General features: G+C 51.9%; 8 protein-coding genes across 10 annotated transcripts; 5 read left to right on the top strand and 3 right to left on the bottom strand.

The window, feature by feature from the left end:
* The first annotated feature begins 78 nt into the window (after positions 1-78).
* Positions 79-1,842, top strand: PPTG_15902. 2 transcript variants are annotated; one of them, XM_008912660.1, is made up of 5 exons: positions 79-590; positions 655-862; positions 937-1,100; positions 1,170-1,287; positions 1,361-1,842. In XM_008912660.1, exons 1-5 carry the CDS (start codon positions 190-192, stop codon positions 1,688-1,690), a joined length of 1,221 nt encoding a protein of 406 aa, XP_008910908.1. In that variant the 5' UTR covers positions 79-189; the 3' UTR covers positions 1,691-1,842. The 2 variants fall into 2 exon arrangements, with proteins under 2 accessions (XP_008910908.1, XP_008910909.1); XM_008912661.1 differs by having other exon boundaries at positions 1,170-1,842.
* PPTG_15901 (hypothetical protein) lies at positions 1,646-3,091 on the bottom strand. The gene has a single exon (XM_008912659.1). The coding sequence runs from the start codon at positions 2,727-2,729 to the stop codon at positions 1,839-1,841; it is 891 nt and encodes a 296-aa protein (XP_008910907.1). The 5' UTR covers positions 2,730-3,091; the 3' UTR covers positions 1,646-1,838.
* PPTG_15900 lies at positions 2,890-4,151 on the top strand. Of its 2 annotated transcripts, XM_008912658.1 has the most exons (3): positions 2,893-3,092; positions 3,164-3,741; positions 3,828-4,102. In XM_008912658.1, the coding sequence occupies exons 1-2, from the start codon at positions 2,908-2,910 to the stop codon at positions 3,315-3,317; spliced, it is 339 nt and encodes a 112-aa protein (XP_008910906.1). In that variant the 5' UTR covers positions 2,893-2,907; the 3' UTR covers positions 3,318-3,741; positions 3,828-4,102. The 2 variants fall into 2 exon arrangements, with proteins under 2 accessions (XP_008910905.1, XP_008910906.1); XM_008912657.1 differs by having other exon boundaries at positions 2,890-3,092; positions 3,164-4,151.
* On the bottom strand, positions 3,304-6,125 carry PPTG_15899 (hypothetical protein; the record flags this gene model as incomplete). Its single annotated transcript, XM_008912656.1, has 5 exons — positions 3,304-3,722; positions 3,792-4,154; positions 4,221-4,289; positions 4,354-5,968; positions 6,034-6,125. The coding sequence occupies 5 exons, from the start codon at positions 6,123-6,125 to the stop codon at positions 3,432-3,434; spliced, it is 2,430 nt and encodes an 809-aa protein (XP_008910904.1). The 3' UTR covers positions 3,304-3,431.
* Positions 5,032-11,318, top strand: PPTG_15898 (hypothetical protein). The gene is made up of 2 exons (XM_008912655.1): positions 5,032-7,295; positions 7,363-11,318. The coding sequence occupies exons 1-2, from the start codon at positions 6,236-6,238 to the stop codon at positions 9,825-9,827; spliced, it is 3,525 nt and encodes a 1,174-aa protein (XP_008910903.1). The 5' UTR covers positions 5,032-6,235; the 3' UTR covers positions 9,828-11,318.
* On the bottom strand, positions 8,576-11,936 carry PPTG_15897 (hypothetical protein). Its single transcript, XM_008912654.1, has one exon. It carries the CDS (start codon positions 11,165-11,167, stop codon positions 9,923-9,925), a length of 1,245 nt encoding a protein of 414 aa, XP_008910902.1. The 5' UTR covers positions 11,168-11,936; the 3' UTR covers positions 8,576-9,922.
* Positions 11,296-12,092, top strand: PPTG_23731 (hypothetical protein). Its single transcript, XM_008912653.1, has one exon. It carries the CDS (start codon positions 11,338-11,340, stop codon positions 11,692-11,694), a length of 357 nt encoding a protein of 118 aa, XP_008910901.1. The 5' UTR covers positions 11,296-11,337; the 3' UTR covers positions 11,695-12,092.
* A 1,270-nt stretch (positions 12,093-13,362) lies between these two features.
* PPTG_15896 (hypothetical protein) lies at positions 13,363-17,946 on the top strand (the record flags this gene model as incomplete). The annotated part of the gene is made up of 1 exon (XM_008912652.1): positions 13,363-17,946. The coding sequence occupies one exon, from the start codon at positions 13,363-13,365 to the stop codon at positions 17,824-17,826; it is 4,464 nt and encodes a 1,487-aa protein (XP_008910900.1). The 3' UTR covers positions 17,827-17,946.
* Between the last annotated feature and the right edge of the window lie 127 nt (positions 17,947-18,073).

Raw genomic sequence — 18,073 nt, 5'->3', positions numbered from 1 at the left:
TCTTTGCTTCAACTCCGGTGGTACGTAACCACCTCCCCAATAGTGTCCACACTCGACCTTACTGAATTGAAGTATAATCTATCGATCAATTACGATTGGACGATTTCCATTCGTCTTCAAGAGCAGGAGCAGTTACCCCCTCACTCCAGCCGACAGCATTGGAAGGAACCCACCACCTCAGAGCTCGCCATGGAGAGCTGGACGGACTACTTCACGTCGCACTTCTACGCCATGAAGGCGCGGCCCGTATCGGCCTTTGATCCTTCAGGCTTCATCATCGTCATCTCGGCATTTCTGCTCCTCGTGGGTGTTGTTGCCGCAACGGCGCGTGCACTCGTGTCCAGACGCGGGCTTCTGCTACGCTCGCGCGTGGAGAAAAACCTGCAAGACATGTCGGACTATGTTTCTGACCAGCGCACGCGCGTAGGCGAGAACTTACAGTACATCAAGGGACGCGCTATCGACCACTCGGGTCGACAGGGTTTCATTGCCGAGATGCTCAGCTACGCTTACCTCTCGCGACTCGCCTTCTCGCTGTCGATCTTCGCCATTGCCTCGTACCTCAACACACTGGCTGCCGTTATTGCAGGGTAGATACCTCTTTCTATTATGGATGCTGATGGCTTTGGTGCTGACGATTGCTATTGCTGACAGTTGGCGCACTCCCAATGTGGTGATCCTCGATCTTGCCAAGGAGAATACCAACCACAAGACCCTCCCGGACCTCGGACATGATCTCTTCAGATTTGTTATGACCAAGATCTACGGCCAAACCACGTACATTGAATGGTTCGACCTGCCGGACGAATTCCTGGCTGCTGTGGGTATGCTGACGTCGTTTATCCTCATTCTGCACCCGCGGGTACGTTTGTCCCTTTCGTTTTCCATTCGATCTCGCCTAAACATTTGCATTTGTGGTTGGATTTATCTTTGCAGCGCCTGCTGATCCTACGTCGCTTCTGCTTCATCTTCGCTATCATCAACGTCATGCGAGCATGCTGCGTAGCTGTCACATCGCTGCCGGACGCTAGCCCCATGTGTATCTCCCAGTTCGACAGCAAAGAACGTGGTAACTACAAGTCTCTCCCGATTTTCCCAAAGTGCGTACACGGTTTTTGACCCTATTGTGAGTAGGAACGCGTCTGATAACCCTCTTCTGTTGCTTGCAGAGCCTTCTTCCGCGCTTGGAAAGTGCTGATCCGCCCGTCACAGCACATCACATGCGGTGATATGATCTTTAGCGGCCACGCAGTCTTTTTGATTCTCTGTTGCATGTTTGCCAGAACGGTACGATCAAAATTGTGCCTTGAGCGTCATTGCGTTCGATTTGCTTACCGAGACCGCTTGTTGATACTTGCAGTACTGTGTGCGTTCGGAGTTGAACACGCCTTTCACCCGACGCTTCCCGTTTGTGTTGTGGATGATCCGCTATTACAACTACATCCTGTCGGCCTGTGGTATCTTCGCTATCGTAGGCACACGGCTGCACTACACACTTGACGTGCTCATCGCTATCTACATCACGATCCAAGTTTGGCTCACATACCATTGGCTTATGAACCATCCGGAGAGCGGTTTTGCTGTCATCAATTGGCTAGAGCATGCAGAAGTGCATTTGGTCGACCACAACGCCTACCGGAAGGCGCGGCGATCTGGCAGTCAGAGTGATCGGATTGAAAAGATCGACTAGTTTGCTGGTAGTTGGGTTAGTACGCGCTTCAAAGAGCAAACCAACATCCAGGATAATACGACACAAATCATAGACTCGGTAGAGAATTCACCACGAAACATATACCACCAGTATGCATGCGCACCTAGCGTCTGCTCTACTTCATCATCTACCGTATCTTCTTCGTTTCAGTTTCTCCTTCATTTGGTGCATTTGATTCCTCCTTCTGCAGAGCTTGATGAAGTTTGTATTGCAAGTGTTCTTCCATGACTCCCCACTCGCTGTTGATAGCAGCAAACACGACTGTGTCGCAATTACAGTTCTTGATGATACGGTGTTTTCGCATCACGCCTTCAAAGGTGAAGCCCAATGAGTGCGCAGCCCGGCGCGCCCGTACATTATGACCATCGCATCGCCACTCCACTCGACGGTATCCGCTATCAAACAGATACTTCAGTAGCAGCAGCACGACTTCTGTCAGTGCTGCTGAGCCCTGAAAAGCCGGAACGAGCCACAAGTTCATCAACTCAATGCGGAGGTTCTGTGGCGAGTGTTCGCCAAGTGTCACCATGCCTATATGCTGCATGCTCTCACGCTCCACCAGCACAAAATGACGAGCATCCATTTCCTCTGTAGAGTAGAATTCTTTGAGCTCAGCTACCGAAGCGAAGGGTCCATGCGGCAGATATCGCCAGATCATTTCGTCAGCGCTGAAGGTCAAATTTCGGAAGATGCCGCCGCGTGGTTCTCCGCAGGAGACGGCAAAGAGGTCGGCGATGTCACTGGAGGCTGCAAAGTCTCTTATGCACACTCGCTTTCCCTCCAGCAACTTGTCGATCCCAAGCAACGGGGGACGAAGCTCCAGCGTCTTTGCCTTGTCAAGTAGCTCATCGTACAGCAGTGGCTTCTGTTCGCCCAGCGTAGCCGGCAGCCCCACTGCTTCCTGTTTCATGCGGTCGAAGGATCCTCCTTGGCGAAGCAGAAGGAAAACTGCCATCAGCGAGCCCACGAACACCATGGCGCCTGCAGCGATGCCGATGAGCACCGCCGGGGTCAACATCGCTATCAAAAGTGTGCCGAGTATCTTGAGGCTATATGAAGCGTAATATTAGTATAGCTGTAAAGTGTATTACTGGGAGAAAGTATGTTGAATTGATGACATGCACATCAAAATAGGCTAGTTTTGAAATAATTATCAACGGCGGTCCTCTATTCGGAGTTCCGCATTGACAAGCAGGATGAACGCAGCGCAGGCGCCTTCGCAGAGCAAGCGGCCGCCCGAGAAGGGCTCGTTCCCTCTGGACCACTACGGCGAGTGTAAGCCTGCAATGAAGGAGTTCTTAGCCTGCATGCGCGAGCACAGTAATAGCCACATCGACTGCAAGAAGCTCTCGGCCGCCTATCTGCAGTGCCGCATGGACAAGTGCGGCAATAATTATTTTTGTGCTTGCAGAGTGATGGTCTCACGCTAATGTATTATACATTACGGCACAGGGGCCTGATGAAGCCCGAAGAGCTGGAAAAGCTGGGCTTCCACGAGGAAGGCATGAAGAAGACATGGACGGAAGAGACTAACGAGGGCAGAAAGGAAGGCGAGGGCTTTGTGGCAGGCCTCGGCATCAAGAAATCACGCTACGACAAGAAGTAGCAACAGTATTATCCTCTCTTTTTACGAGAAGAGCAACATCTCTAGATATCTATCTCCTAACCAGACAGACCAACGAACAATCAAAAACCGGCAGCGAGCGACGTCGCTGCCGCTCTATTTCCCAGTCCGACGGCTCCCTGTCGTCTCCAGCTCCAAGATGCGCAGGCGTAGAGAACTAATTTCAGTCGCAGCTTCGCGTGCATTCGTCTGCATTTGCTGTTCCAGGACCTGGACGCGTACACGCAGCAGGGCCTCTCGCGTCTCACAATCTCCACCGTCGATATCTGGCATCTCAGTTCCGAGTGCGTGCTGACGTATTGATGACCGCTCCGGTATCTCTGTTGACTGCTGTGCGACTGTCCGCTCGAATTGACGAATCACTTTCTCCTGCATCCGCACCGCTTTCTAGCAAGACACGACGGTGGTGAGTCAAACACGCAGCTTAGTCTATAGCAAGGAACAGGCCATCCTCACCTTGAGCGCGGTTGCTTGCTGTTTGTCACGCTGTAGGCGCTGCACCAGAGCTGATTGTACCAGGTGAGCCTCCTGCAGCTTGTCATGACGCGTCTCTAGGTCGGCGAGCGAGCTCAAAGATTCCTGTGCATCAGTTAATTGCTGCTTCACGGCTTGGTATTCACGATCCAGCTCATTGTACTTCGTGGCTAGCAACGTGAACCGCTGCGATGCTGCTTGATGCTCTGGGCGCACAGGGAAAGCTACTCCATTCCCATTGGTAGAGGCCATTAACTCGGCTAATTGCTGCTGCTCTCGACGCTGTGCAGACTCGATCTGCTCCTTGAGTTGTTGTATCTGCTGATCTTTTTGACGTGCCTCTCTCTGTTACAGCGTCAACGCAGGCATCAGAAAAACGAACTAGTGGAATCTGAGAATGAGAAAACTCACCCGTAAGGCCACGATCTTCAACCCACACGTCTTGATGGCAACTAAACGTGTATCCAACTCATTCTGGAGCTATTCCGTCATTAAGGTTGGTTTAGTATATCGTCAACGAGAAATGAAGCGCATCAAGGCGTACTCTTTCAATCTGAAGGCGCTGTGCAGTTCCTTCAGCTTGCAAATGGGCGAGCTGCTCTCTCAGCAAGGCTCTGGTATCGTCTGTCTCTATGCTATTAAGTCTGGTGGGTGAGGTTTGGTGATGTTGTTGGTGCTGCTGATCTTGCAGCCTTGGAAGATTTCGCTTATACTCTTCACGTGATGAAGACTTAGCAAGCAGCTCTGCCAACACTCCAGACACACCTCCAGCATCGCATATCGAAGCTACAGGGTGGCGATTAAGGCCACGGAGAAGTGCTCCCATCCAAGCAATTGTCGGTCGTGGTAAGCGATTCCACCGGTTTGTGCAGACAACGCGTCGAGCAGGAATGTCACCGATGAAGGCGCTCCAAGCAGCAGTATCCCACCAGCGCAGACGTAAAGCGATGTGACCATGGACGCGAGAGCAGTCGGCGCTAGATGTGATTGGAATTACGGTGTATCGCAGTGGTGATCCATCTTTCTTCGCACCTTGAGCCTTGGGTGATGCAAGCTGGAGCTGACCGCGACCAACAAGTTTGTGCGGCAGCGATGAAGTGTTGAAAAGTGCAATATTTACTGCGGTCGAAGTAAAGTCTTGGTAACTTCCAGCCCCCAATGTGAAACTGAAAGGGAAGAACCACTCGTACACCCCTGAAGCGCTGCCTGTTGCCGAGGACGACGAAGGTGTAATGCCAACAAGCTTGGTCTTTCTTACTGACATATCGATTGTGGCAGTATCAAGTGCTTGACCATCGTGGAGAAATGTGAAGTGGTTTTCGAGCACCCCGTACGCTTCCACAGGTTTCATTTGTGAGGAGTTTGTGCTCTCATCAGCGTGGAAGTTTACCAGGACGCCGAGACTTGTACAGTCGAGTGCCTCTGCTTCATCTTCATGGCCAGTAACGACAACAGGTGTGAAAGACTCGATAGTGATTTCGACATGCTCCAGAGAACTGGTACTGAGCACTGGACCTCGGCAGGCTGCATCCAGTGACACATACACGCAAGTGCCTGCAGTATGGTCTAACGGGCTCTTCGTGTCATTCGGTGGAAAGGCAAATGCATAGTGTGTCTGCTGGAATTGACATCCGACATTGGCAAGGGGGAGAATGCACGTTCCAAGCAAGAAATCTTCCTGATGACTATCCCCACGTTCCACAATGTCGAGTTTTAGAGCCAAGCGTTTTGTATCTTCGGTGATTGCTACCCCTGCTCTTCCTCCAGCACCTCCTAGCTGCTGGTTTATAGTCTGTGGCCACCCTGTGGGTAATGGGATGGCTAGCACCTCGTTCCAGGAAGGTGAAGTGCTGGCTTCGACAACGCGCGTCGCAGCATATGGAGAAAACTTGTGTTCGTATAATACTCTGCCTTCTAGTGGCAATGTTGACGTATCTGCTGCTCTGGTGGCGTCTCCTCGACGGCACTGCACAAGGTTGGAGCATCCGGTAAAGACACCAACCGAAGCGACCACATACGTGTTGAGTTGATCTCCAGCGATAGTAGTACCATTCAGCTTTGTCGAAACATCTTTGGTAACAAGCGCATCCAGATTCCGCCCGAAATGCACAAGAACTAACAACAAATCTCCGCCGCGCTCGTCCGAAGCACTGAAGGGCCTGCACAATATTACTTTGAAGGTTGAGTCAACTAGACGCCATCAAACGCAAAGAATGGAACGCACCTCGTGCTCCGAAGGTTGTTCGCGAGGTCGGCAGTGACTCCTATAGCCGGCACCTCGGGTTCCAGCTCCTGCGGTTCGTGCGGAGAGGACATGCATTCCTTCACTTTCGTTGCCACCTTGGGGTCGGCGTCTCGTCGAGGTCAACGTGAAACGACGTCCAATAGCGATCTTTCGTGTGGATCAATTGGAAGATCGAGCTGCCATGTCATACAACTCGGTGGCGCTGGGGATCGTCGGCAGCCCGGGGACTTCACCGCGGGGCGAGCAGCATGTGCTCGAGACGTTCTATTACACGCTGGTGTTCCCGGTGCCCTCGGCTCGAGAGATGCCACGCATCAGCTACGCTGACGTGTGTGAGATGCTACGTGGAGTGACGGCCGGAGGACCAGCACGAGAGGCGCGTGCAGTCGACGAGCTACGTGCAGCCTGGGAAGCCAAGTTTCGTTCGGGTGCACCCATGGCACAGGATATGATCCCATTCTCGGCGTTGCAGGAACTCATGCGGGACGTCATCATCGCGCGGTTCTCGGCTTTACCTGGGATGATAATTCGTCCGCGCACTGAGAGTCAAGACAAAGGCCGGATATTGCTGAGCTTCCGTCCTACTCTAGCGTTGCTGAGAGCTACAGCAGAGCGACTCAAGATGCGAATGCCCGCTTCTAGTGCTCTTGAAATTGATAGCAAGGCAGAGACAAAGCTGTGGAGTCAAGCTGAAGCACAAGAGGAGATCTACCGACTCTTCCTTGCAGGTAAGATAACCGCGGAAGACGCGCAGATCTTCGACTATGAGGACAGCGGGATGTGGTCTCGTCGATTGCGTGCTCTGCAGAGATTCTCCGCTATCAAGACCGGAGGACAGGCTGAAGAAGGGGTGGTGTATCTGCCATTTCGTGATCTTGCTGCGCTACGCTACGTGTATCGCCAGATTGATGACGAAGGAGACGGAGGTGGAGCCAGTGACGGAAGTACCTTGTCTCCCTTTCGCGTGGTGGACAAGATCCGACTGACGAAGGCGCTGATAGATGCCGAGTTTGACTGTGACGCACTGCTGGAGCGCGGACTACTGGACCATCATCTCTGTCCACATACCCACAGAGCTACAGACGTGGACACATCCCTGGATGTACTTCGAGTTCAGTGGGGAGCACTCCCAAGTCCGTGGAGATTGTTTTGCGGCCTTTACCAGTGGTTCCGTAGCTCTGAACCGACAGCAGATCCACTTCTCCATGTGCGGAATTACTTTGGGGAGCAGCTTGCACTCTGTACGTTTGCTCGCTTATTTTCTTTAGTTGTGTGTGCTGACAAATGCAGTCTTATGCTTTTCTACAGACTTCGCGTTTGCTTCTTTCCAAGCGAGTGCATTGAGGACGCTCGGATTCCTGGCGTTGGTACTTGCGGTTCTTGCAGCGAAGACATCGAGGCTCCGAGAGGCAGAAGCTTCTTTCTGTTTGTGTTCGTGTGCGTTCCTGGGGATCTTTGTGCGCAAGTGGGAGCTGCAAGAGGCACGTTTTGCTGCTCGTTGGTCTGGCAGCACACCAAGTGACGGTGGGAGTGCAGTCAATCCACTCCTCCAATTACCAAGGCCGCAGTTCCGTGGACGAATGCGACGCAGCCCTGTGACCCTTCGTTTGGAGCCGTATTCACCGATCGGGAAGGAGGTTGCACGTCGGTTGATGTCAACGGTGGTGCTTGTGGCTCTTACGTTGGAGCTTGCGGCGGCCAATGCTGTGCTAGTGGCGAGTAACCACTTTCAAGCTCTTGCAACCGAGACTTCCTCGAGATTCAACGTGGCGCTAGGAGTGATAGCACTGATAAGTAAGTGTGCGATACCGCACCTGGCACGTTGCAGCCGAGCGCTCACCAACTGGGAAAATCACCGACTACAGCGTGACTATGACGCTCAGCTCACGTTTAAATTTGCACTACTGCAGAGCGCCAATTGTTTCAGTGCGCTGTGGGGACTGGCATTCTTGCGACCAGTACGCTGCAAACTTGGTCAGTGTCAACACTTTGAAAATGCTGAAGTCAATGTCTCGAGCAATGACCAAGCAGCTCGCATGCTGCTGATACTACTCGGGTTAGATGTCGTTGTCGCTTTGTGTGGTCTACGCTGGGCAGTGTGGAAGTTAGTTTGTGGTGGTAATGTATGGAGACAAGTATCGACAGAGGCGGTAATGAGACCTCTTCGAATGGTTGAGCGAACACAAGGAGGCAATGTCCGGCCCACAACGACACTGCTGGTGGCAGCGTCCACGGGTTCAAGTATCGAAACCGACTTGTCATTGGTGCCGTACGAGGGAGTACTTTTCGACTACGCACAGCTTCTGGTACCTCTGGGTTTTGTGGCTTGGTTTGCGCCCTTAGCTCCACTGTCTTGCTGTGTCTTAGCTTGGATTGTTGCAGCATTACAGATACGTGTGGATGCACACAGCTTGTGCTATGATGCGCAGCGACCTTTTCCAATTCAGACGCTCTCTCTTGGCTCATGGATCGGCTACCTGCACGTTCTGCGAATAGGTGCCATTCTTCACTCCACTGTCTTCATGCTGATGATTTTTCTGAATACGACGGCTGCCGACCTCGATAACAAGACATTTGAACAGCACGTCGTGGCGTTGGGAGCTCTATTTGCCTTTGTCGGATGGGTATCCTATGCGCTAAAAGACCATCAAGATCTTACCGAAGACCGTCGTCTCAAGTTGTTGAGGGCTAAGCAAGCAGCGCTGGAGAGCAAATACCTTGGACACCTTGGTACCCATCTCGCGGCAAGCGCCAAGGCAGCGCTCCCTCCAGGACGCGTCTTCCTTAATGGTGTGCCTCGTTATGTAGTCACTGGCGACAAAGGCGAGGAAGACGCCGCTGAAGAACTTCGCGATCAATGGCGTCAACAGCAAATGCAGATGCTAGGACTGGAAAAGAGGATTGTGGAGCTTCGAGACAGTGAAGACGACACGCCCAGCATTGGTGTTCTTTACGTGGAAGTGCAAGGGATCAGTCTTCTTCCGATAGCGTCGCCCATTCACTCGTTTGTGGAGTTTTGCGTACAGTCTGGGACTGTTGGAACCGGCAGTGGGAGCTCACGAGGCGATTCAATGAGCACGAAGTCATTGGAAGCCTCCAAGGCTGCGAAGAAAGAAACTGGTGGCCGCATCGCATCGCCTGTGCCAGCACAAATGGCTAATACGTCGGTCAGCAAGAAAAGTCGATCTCCACTGTGGCATGAGAGCTTTGAGTTGCCTGTAACAGCTCTGGGAGACGTGTTAGCTCTGCGTCTTTGCGACGGTGGTCCAATGATACCTTCGGTGAGGCAGCGACGTGTTTTGGGGCGTGCGCAGCTTGGAATTGACGATGTTATCACTCGCACAAGCAGTTCTACGTTGCCCACCGCTGCGGTGGGGTTGCCTGCCGCAGCTAGTGTAGCAGAAACGAAAGCTACCAAGCCAAAGCCAAAAGCTTCATCTGAGTCGTCATCCTCTGGCAACGAAGACGAAACAGGTGACATAAATTCATCTCGATCCTCTGTCCCAAGGACGCATTCAGTGACCTCCAGACCTTCTTCGCGCTCGATAGACGTGCCAATGGCGACGTACGAGCTGCAGTTGGAGCTTCCTGAGTCGCTGCGACGTACGAAACAATCTGAAGTGACGAAGCACGGACCTCCACGACTTGCTCTACGCTGTGGCGTTCGTCTCAATGAACTGGGCTCCCTGCTCGTACAGCAACGTCGGCTGCGTGAAAAGCTTGCTTTGTTGCGTTCACAGGAGGTTCAGCTGTCAAGTTGGGGTGGAATGTAGCTGTAACTGTTGATCAACTAAGCAGACGGGTGTGTGATGGTGAATAACTTAAGACGTCCATTTGAAGCGGTCTATCTACGTGTTGCTAGGCTCGCTCAGCGGAGCTCCATGGACTCGCGGACCCAACAGAACGTCGGAGACTGCTGTGCTTCTCGAGCGCTTTGGATCTGGTCCTGTTGGTGGTGAAGGTATTGTTGCTGGGACTGCAGCTCCCACTGCGCTCTGGCAATGGCGTTCTCGTTGCAAGCGCGACCCGCACTGTCGCTTCCAGTGCTACCGTCGGAATCGGCCTCCGTCATGTACTTGGACAGCGTTCGCTTGCTGCCGACTCCCTTCATGTGACTCACGCCCACGTCGCTGCCCCCTCTACCCGTGAGTCTTCTCATGAGGTAGAGCATGCAGATGGTCGGGAAGATATTGGGGATTATGTTGTAGAGAATGAGATACACGATCATGGACATGGCAGCACCCGACTCGTTGAGTATCAGCGCCAATATGCGCACCACGTCCGACACGATGAAGATGGAGATGGCGAGCATAAGCTGATTGAGCGACTTCTCCACGCTGGCGGCCGGGACAGTTCCACGTGCAAGCAGCAGACGCCGACGTAGACGGAAACCCTGGTATCCCAGCAGAACGCCGTACGCGAGCACGACAAGCACACCTGAATAGGTCAGCACGCCTCGGAGAGCGCTTTTCATAAAGCTGTACTGGCCGTAGATGTCGTCGGTGTATCTGGAAATCAAGATAGGTACTATCACGCCCCAGAGTATCAGTAGCGCGTTGAGTACGGTGACGATCTTGGTCATGCGGCGTCGTGCCAGTCGCTGACCTGCCGAGACGACGCCAGCCCAACAGACAGCCAGGTACGACTTGCAGAAGGAGAGCAGCAGTAGCGAGTAGAGTCGGCACACGTACATGACCTCCCAGGTCTGTGATGTGGGGTACCAGATCCACTCGACGGCCTCGGGAAGCTGCAACAGTGTCGCTACGAGGAGCGTCACGTGGAAAGCCTTCTTGGCGCCGGCGCTCGAGTGCAGGAAGTGTAGGGAGGTGCGCCACGCGACGGCCAGCGATAGTGCCACGTACAGCAGCAGTGACAGCCAACCGCAGACCCTCAGCGTCACCAATTGCTTCTGTAGCAGCGTCTCGCCTTCTTCATCGTCCGCAGTGACTTCTGCTGTGGTGGTCGTCGTCCCTGTGGCTGGAGCTATGGAGCCTGTACCTGTGTCCTGTTCGGTGCTGTTGAAGGCGGAGCAGACGCCCGAGAGCGCCACCACTAGCAGCAAGAGGGCGCATTTGAGCCGCCCGCGCGCAGGACCTACGAGCACGAAGGTCATGCTCGCCACTGCGCTGCTTTTACTATGGCAAACAACGATGACCGGCTCCTTTTTCTAGCTGACTTTAGGGTACGGACCGCACCACACCATATGTACATCGTTTTTTCTCCTTACAAAAAAACAGTGTAGCATCTGCCACCCCATCCTGGCCACATTCCCTTGCGCATGAAATGGCATTGCCACTTGCAAGCTACCGCCGCATGTGCTTCGTGCATCCCCTGAGTTCGAGCTTGTGGAGAATTATTATGCGCCCCGCTCCCAGTGCGACGATATGGAAGACATACAAGCCAGGCGCCGCTTATGCTGACGTCGCTCGCGAACGAGACCTCGTTGCGATGGTCGAGCGCCGCCACGTTGTCGGGGCGTGTCCTAATGCCGTTCGTAGAGACGGGCTTCTGCGTAGCAGCATCGCCTTGAGTCAATATCGGCCCCCAGCACAGCCTGTGCCACAGGCGCAGCGCTCAAATCACGAACGCGAGCTCTTGGCGTCGTTCCCGCCAACCTCAGACCACACGAGAGTCTCGTGACGAGAGAGGTCGGAAGAACACTTAGCCTCTCGACTTTTCTGCTGTTGCTTGTGGTCCACCGAAGCCAATGTTGAAGTGTGCCAGTGACAACTCCATTGCTGGGCCACACGTATTGAAGTCGCGCTCGCTTACAGAGAGAGAGAGGAACGGCTTGACTAAGCAGCGTTGAATTTGGCAGCAACCTCTCTATGCTTGGAAGGGACTTGGGCTCAAGTTGAGCAACCTCATTCACTGTTGTCTTGAGAAGTTCGACTTCAAGTAATCATTTGGGACATCGATTGGTAGTAGAATAGCAAATATTGCTAATTCATCAAATTACTCATATCAAATTAAGCAGATAAAATGATATGTTATCATGTTAGAATTAGAGATATAGTTCGGATATTATAATTCCATCCAAAACAGTATAGCTGAGAAACTACTATTATTAATCGGCTGAAAATCTTTGAGAGAAAGTGAAAATTTTGTTTCTAGAACAACTACAGTTTGAAGAAGCAATAACTCAATAAGAACTTATACGTGACAACGGATTTTCTGTTATTCAGCCTCAGTGAGCGGAAAGTCTACCAAAAACATTCTTACAGCAATTGTCAAGAACAAACTAGTAATGCATAACAAAGGTTTTTACAAATTAAAGTAAACTAAAAATGACATTTGCTAATGTCATTATTAGTTTTCATATTACATTTTATAAAAAATTAAACTCTAACTTTATAATATAGTAATATAAGCCTTTTCATTAGTGAATAATGAGACCATCTTTAGAACTATTAGTATGATACAAAATCAATTTAACTTCCAATGACAAATTTTGGAATAATATAATATAATATTTTAGAAAGTAGTTGCTGTGATCATTGAGAAACCAAGTGGATAAAATGCTTTTTACTAGAATGCATATTCACAGATATTGGCTTAAGTAGTAGCCTACAGAGTAAAGTACAAAGAATACTCTTGCACATTCTAATACTACTAGTGGATATCAATCATCTGAATAGTAGTATACAGTATTAGTGTATTGTGAGCTTCGAGAGATACAGTGTTCATTAATATACGTTAAGATCATTATGACCATGTGATCATCAAACATCTGTGTCCGGCAAGTACATGAAATTAATGTGCCATCAACGGCTATCTCTACTATGATATCACTACTTTAAAATACTTTCACTACTAGTTCTATTACAACTACTAGTACTGATACTGTTTTTGTAAAAAAGAATTGTAGTAGCACATTATTATCCAAAAGAAAATGAACCAAGCCAAAGTTATAATACTAGTGTTTCACAGAATAATGTTTTTTTATAGTACAATGAGATTTATAGCAAATACATACTGTCGAATGAAAAGCAGAGTATGATAGCTTTCATACCCGTCCGCTGCCGCAAGATTGTGGCCTTTGTTATGTAGTCTATAGGAAAATTCTCTTGTAGGTAGAGCTACTGGGATGACTGAAGATTTGTATCATATTGAGCTATCAACAACTACTACTCCAGAGAGAGTACCTCGCTTCCGACATTAATATTATATGTATTACAACTACTACTAGTATTCATACTTAGTATGAAATATTGATAAGACCTGATATTAGTCTTGTTGTTTAGTGTTCTTCAATTTACTAGTGTGCATTTCACTGAGAATCATCGGCGAAAAAGAGATCAGCCCAAAATGATGCCGCCGATCTCGCACCCGCGTCGCAGCAGCGCAAGCACGGGTGCCGACAGCGATATGTTCGCTCGTTCCGCCGTCTTATCGACCTCGTCCACTTCCCATGCGGAGCGCCAGCCGCTGCTGTCTGGTGCGCCACCGCCCCAGGTGTTCGCTCATCCGGTCGAGTGTGCGTCACTCACCAGCCGCCTTCTACTACAGTGGGTCATGCCGTCCGTCACACTTGCCAACCGGCCGGAGACTCATACGCAGTATCAGAGGCAGTTCCAGCCGCAACAACAGCGCCAGCGAAGCCGAGGATCTGCCAAACGAGGGCTCCAACAAGCGGACGTCTGGGAACTGCCGCCTCGTGCGCGGGCCGAGCCTGGCACCAATGCGCTGCAACGCGCATGGATCACGAGTGGCTCCTTGTCAATGGCTTTCGTCAAGGCGCATGGGCTGAAGTTCGTTGGCCTCGGCGTTCTACATGCCATCGTGCAGCTCTGTGACCTGTTGGGGCCCTATGCGCTGTTTCGAGGCGTGCTACTGTTACAGGAACAAGAGCAGCAATACCAAGAGGACGACGACACTAGACACAGCCTTCTTTTCTGGCTGGGAACGCTTCTCTTCTCCCGAATACTGCGCTCACTTCTCTCAGCCTTCGTTCGCGCAGAGATGCAGACGTTGACGCTGCGACTCACTGCGGCACTGCAGAGTCTGGTGTTCCAGAAGGCCCTGAGACTCCCAAACGCCTCAGTACGAGACGCTGACGCTCTGTACGCGTCTGATGTGATGCAGCTACTGCATGGCGCTGCATGTCTGCACGAACTATGGGTAGCTCCATTAATGTTGGCGCTGATTCTAGCTTTGATCGAAAAGTTCATTGGCGTCTCAGCATGTGGAGCTGTCGTGGGTGCACTAGTCATGACACTCGTGGTCTCCCAGGTACTGAATCAACTGCAGCTCCGCTCTCTAGACCGACTACGACGAACACGAGAGGACCGACAGAACTCAGCAAACGAAATGGTCGACGCTATGCCTGCAGTCAAGTTACATGCGTGGGAACCTGCTGCAAGAGCGCGTGTAAATGCCACACGCGGTCGTGAACTGGCAGCTCTGTGGCGATTCCAAGTGCGAGGTGCCGCCGAAGCAGCTTTCAACTTCGCGACGCCGGTATTAGTAGCCACAGCCGCCCTGGTTGTGGGCTACCACTCGTCCACGCACCCACTCACTCCAGCATCAGCATTTGCCACACTGGCGCTTGTGCGTCTCATGCAGACGCCACTTCGATCGCTTCCCGAGGCGATACTAGGAGCTCGGGCGGCGTGGCAATCGCTGCACAATTTGTCGCACTTTATGGACCAGGAAGAGCTGAATCCGTACGCTGTAGCTGGACGTGACAGTCTGGGGATGGTAGCCAAGTACGATCCACAAGATGTCGTCATTGCTATTGAAGATGCCACGTTGGGGTGGGCTACAAACGGTCCAGTGATTTTCCAGCATCTGGACGTGAGTGTGGGCGCTGGAGAGCTGCTAGTGGTTCATGGACGTCCAGGCAGTGGAAAGTCTTCGTTTCTATCGGCTCTCGTGGGTGAATTGCAAGCGCGTGATGGAAGTGACGGTGCTGCTGGGCGCGTGTATGTCGGTGGTTCCGTAGCTTACTGTCCGCAGCAACCGTGGCTGCAACAAACACTTTCTGTGCGTGATAATGTGCTGTTCGGTCTTCCATTTGACCGTCGCAAGTACCAGCGCGTGCTTGACGCCTGTGCTCTCGTTAATCCTCTTGCAATGCTGTCAACTGGTGATCACACACTGGTCCAAGACTGGAAACCAACTCCAGGACAACAATCTCTTGTCAGTTTGGCGCGTGCTTGCTATAGTGATGCAGATGTGTATCTTCTAGACGACCCACTGGCTCGTGTCCACCCGAGATCTGCAGCGCGTGAGATTTTCTCTCGCTGTTTGCTAGGACTCCTACGCAACAAGACACGAGTTGTTGTTACGACACGTGCAGAGTTCATTAACTCGGAGTTGGTAGACGACGCCATTCGCTTTGAAGACGGCGGTCGACTTGTGCATACGCGGGATATTTATAAAGGTAAGGGACGGAAGGAGCAAGAAGGAGACGAAGACAGCGACGAAGAACAGGAAGAAGCTGTCGAGGACAGCTGGGTGCAGTACTCTGCTTCTGGTGTTGACGTTGTGAGGACCGATGAGCCGCCATATTGCCCGACAGAGGAGCCTGCAAACGTCGAGCTGTTGTGTATGGAGAATATCGTCAACACAAGTCGCAATTCACTGAATGAACGACCGATGCGCGAGTTTCTCTCGTGTGAAACAACAGCAGATGCAGAGTGGAGAGAGGGGGAATGGCTGCTCAAGTCGGTCCGTGCTTATACGCAAGTTCTTGGCGGTCTTCGAATCGCCCTGTTGCTCTTCATCCTGCTGTTCATGTGGCAAGCTTTGCAGCTGATGAGTGAGCTGTGGGTCGCGTACTGGGTCCACTCAAGCAGTCAAACGAACTTGGTGGCAGATCAACTCATTTACGCTGCGTTGGCATTAGGAGCTGGGCTTCTGGCGCTTGGATATTCACTTGGTATCGCTGTGGCAGCAGTTCAAGGAGCGCGTCGTGGTTTCTTGTCCCTGGCGTCCGCTTTCCTACACGCTCCTCTGGTGTTCTTTGATGCATTTGGCGCTGGAAGCGGTAGGGCCCGATCGAAGCGCCTCAGTCTGTCCAGAAGACGTGAACTCGAGCGAGTGTATACGAATAAGGATCTCACTGCGTTGGATACAAGAGTCCCTCTTGCGATTGGTGCTATGCTGGCTCTTGGAGCTTCTACTTTGACAGCGCTACTGACTGCCGCGGCAGTGACACGTTACTATGCAGTGCTTCTAGCGCCTGTGGTGTACATGTATGTACAAGCTGCGAGAATATATCTGCGACCGGCCCGCGATCTTCTTCACTTGGAGCGCACAGCGCGACAGGCCGCTCGTCGTCACGCGGCCGAGACGCTAGCAGGCGCCCGAGTTGTTCGAGCCTTTGGACTGGCGCATTTGCATCGTGTTCTGGGTCACCATTTCTGGCTGTTGGATGTTGCAGCTCGTGATGCTCATCTCGGTCTTCATATCGACCAGTGGCTTGCGTTACGTGTGCAGTTGTACGGGGCTGTGATCGTGGGGATTGTGGCAGCGTCGTCCTTCCTGACTCTGCGTTATACACTGAGTGCAAGTGTGCTGGCTTTGGCGCTATACGAAGCGCTGGTGGTTGATAGTGGCACGCTGGAGTCGCTTGTACGAGTGTGGGCCTGGTTAAGTCCTGTATTGCCTATTGCCGCTCGAACGCAGGCTGCTGTACGAGGAGCGGAAGTGATCACGGAGAGTGCGGCGTACTCTACTGCAGCCGCACGACGCGCGTCGGCTCCTCTTACGCCTAACGAAGTCAACCCGTCTCTCTCGTGGCCCACAAAGGGCGATCTACGCTTTGATGCCGTGAGTTTCCGTGATCCTGCTGCTGCGATTGTTGACGAGCTTACCGACATGTTCGAGATTGGCGATGGGGGTGCTCCACCCTTAGCTCTTAAAGGCGTGTCGTTCCGTCTACAAGCTGGAGAGAAAGTGGCTATTCTCGAGTCATCTGCAGCGTCGTCAGTGTCTTCAGTGGGTCGTGCATTGCTGCGCTTACATGAGTTAACAGCGGGGCGGATCGTGGTGGATGGAGTGGATATTGCCACTCTAGGACTGCGTACTCTTCGCTCGCGTGTGGCGTGTGTGTCAGCAGAAGCACCTAACGCTGCATTATACGACGGATCGGTGCGTACGCAGCTCGATCCAAGTGGCAGGGATATCGAAGACGAGCGACTGTGGACTGTGCTGCGTACTGTGGGGCTTGCAGACAATGTGGCTACACTGGACGGACCGTTCCCAGGTGTTTCAAGTCTCCAGCAGAACCCGACAAAGCGATTCCGCTTGAGTTTGGCTCGTGCACTGCTGAGTGAGCCATCTGTAGTGGCGCTAGCGTTCGCTCCTGCGCTTGTTCCGCCACCCGGAGACGCGCCAGAAATGCCCCAATTTGCTCTGGATGACGCTACACTTGATATCCTATCGCGTGTGGTGCATGAAGAGCTGTGTGACGCGACTGTGCTGTTTTTACTACCGTCGGCTACGGCATCGCCACAGCATGATCAAGCACAAAGAGCGATGCTGTTGAATGCTGTAGACCGCGTGCTTGTAGTGGTTGATGGCGAAATGGCGGAGCTTGGGACACCTGCAGACCTGGCTGTGCCTGTACCAGACCCGGATAGACTGGAAACTCTGGCTGAGGTTCCGAGTAGATTGGAGCTGTCAGATCTGGAACATCCTAGTGAAGATGGTGGTGAAAGGGAGCTACAAGAGCAGAGGGAGTCGGTGACGAGTGGGGAGTTAGTGATGGATACAACTGACAGTGCAGTCGAGTTTGATACCGACAGTGCTGTCGAGACAGAGTGAAGAATCAAGTTGCAAGTAATATGTGAATAGGAATACTATTTTATGAGCCTAGTAAAGATTTGTTAAGTAAAACGGAAAGAAGGATTCCTGTACTTTCATAAGTAATATATTGAGTTTCGCGTCAATTCGTAAGCGCTGACCACTTACATTTTATCAAAAAGAAATATTCTTACTCGTATTTTGACAAAGGCTCACTATACAACGCCTTGCCATCCCGAGTTTCCAACAAATCGTAAGTGGAATCGTC

The sequence above is a fragment of the Phytophthora parasitica genome (genome assembly GCF_000247585.1).
Source record: "Phytophthora parasitica INRA-310 unplaced genomic scaffold supercont2.49, whole genome shotgun sequence".
NCBI lineage: Eukaryota > Oomycota > Peronosporomycetes > Peronosporales > Peronosporaceae > Phytophthora > Phytophthora nicotianae.
Note: the sequence above shows the minus strand (reverse complement) of the source record. Positions and strands in the feature narration are given on the sequence as shown.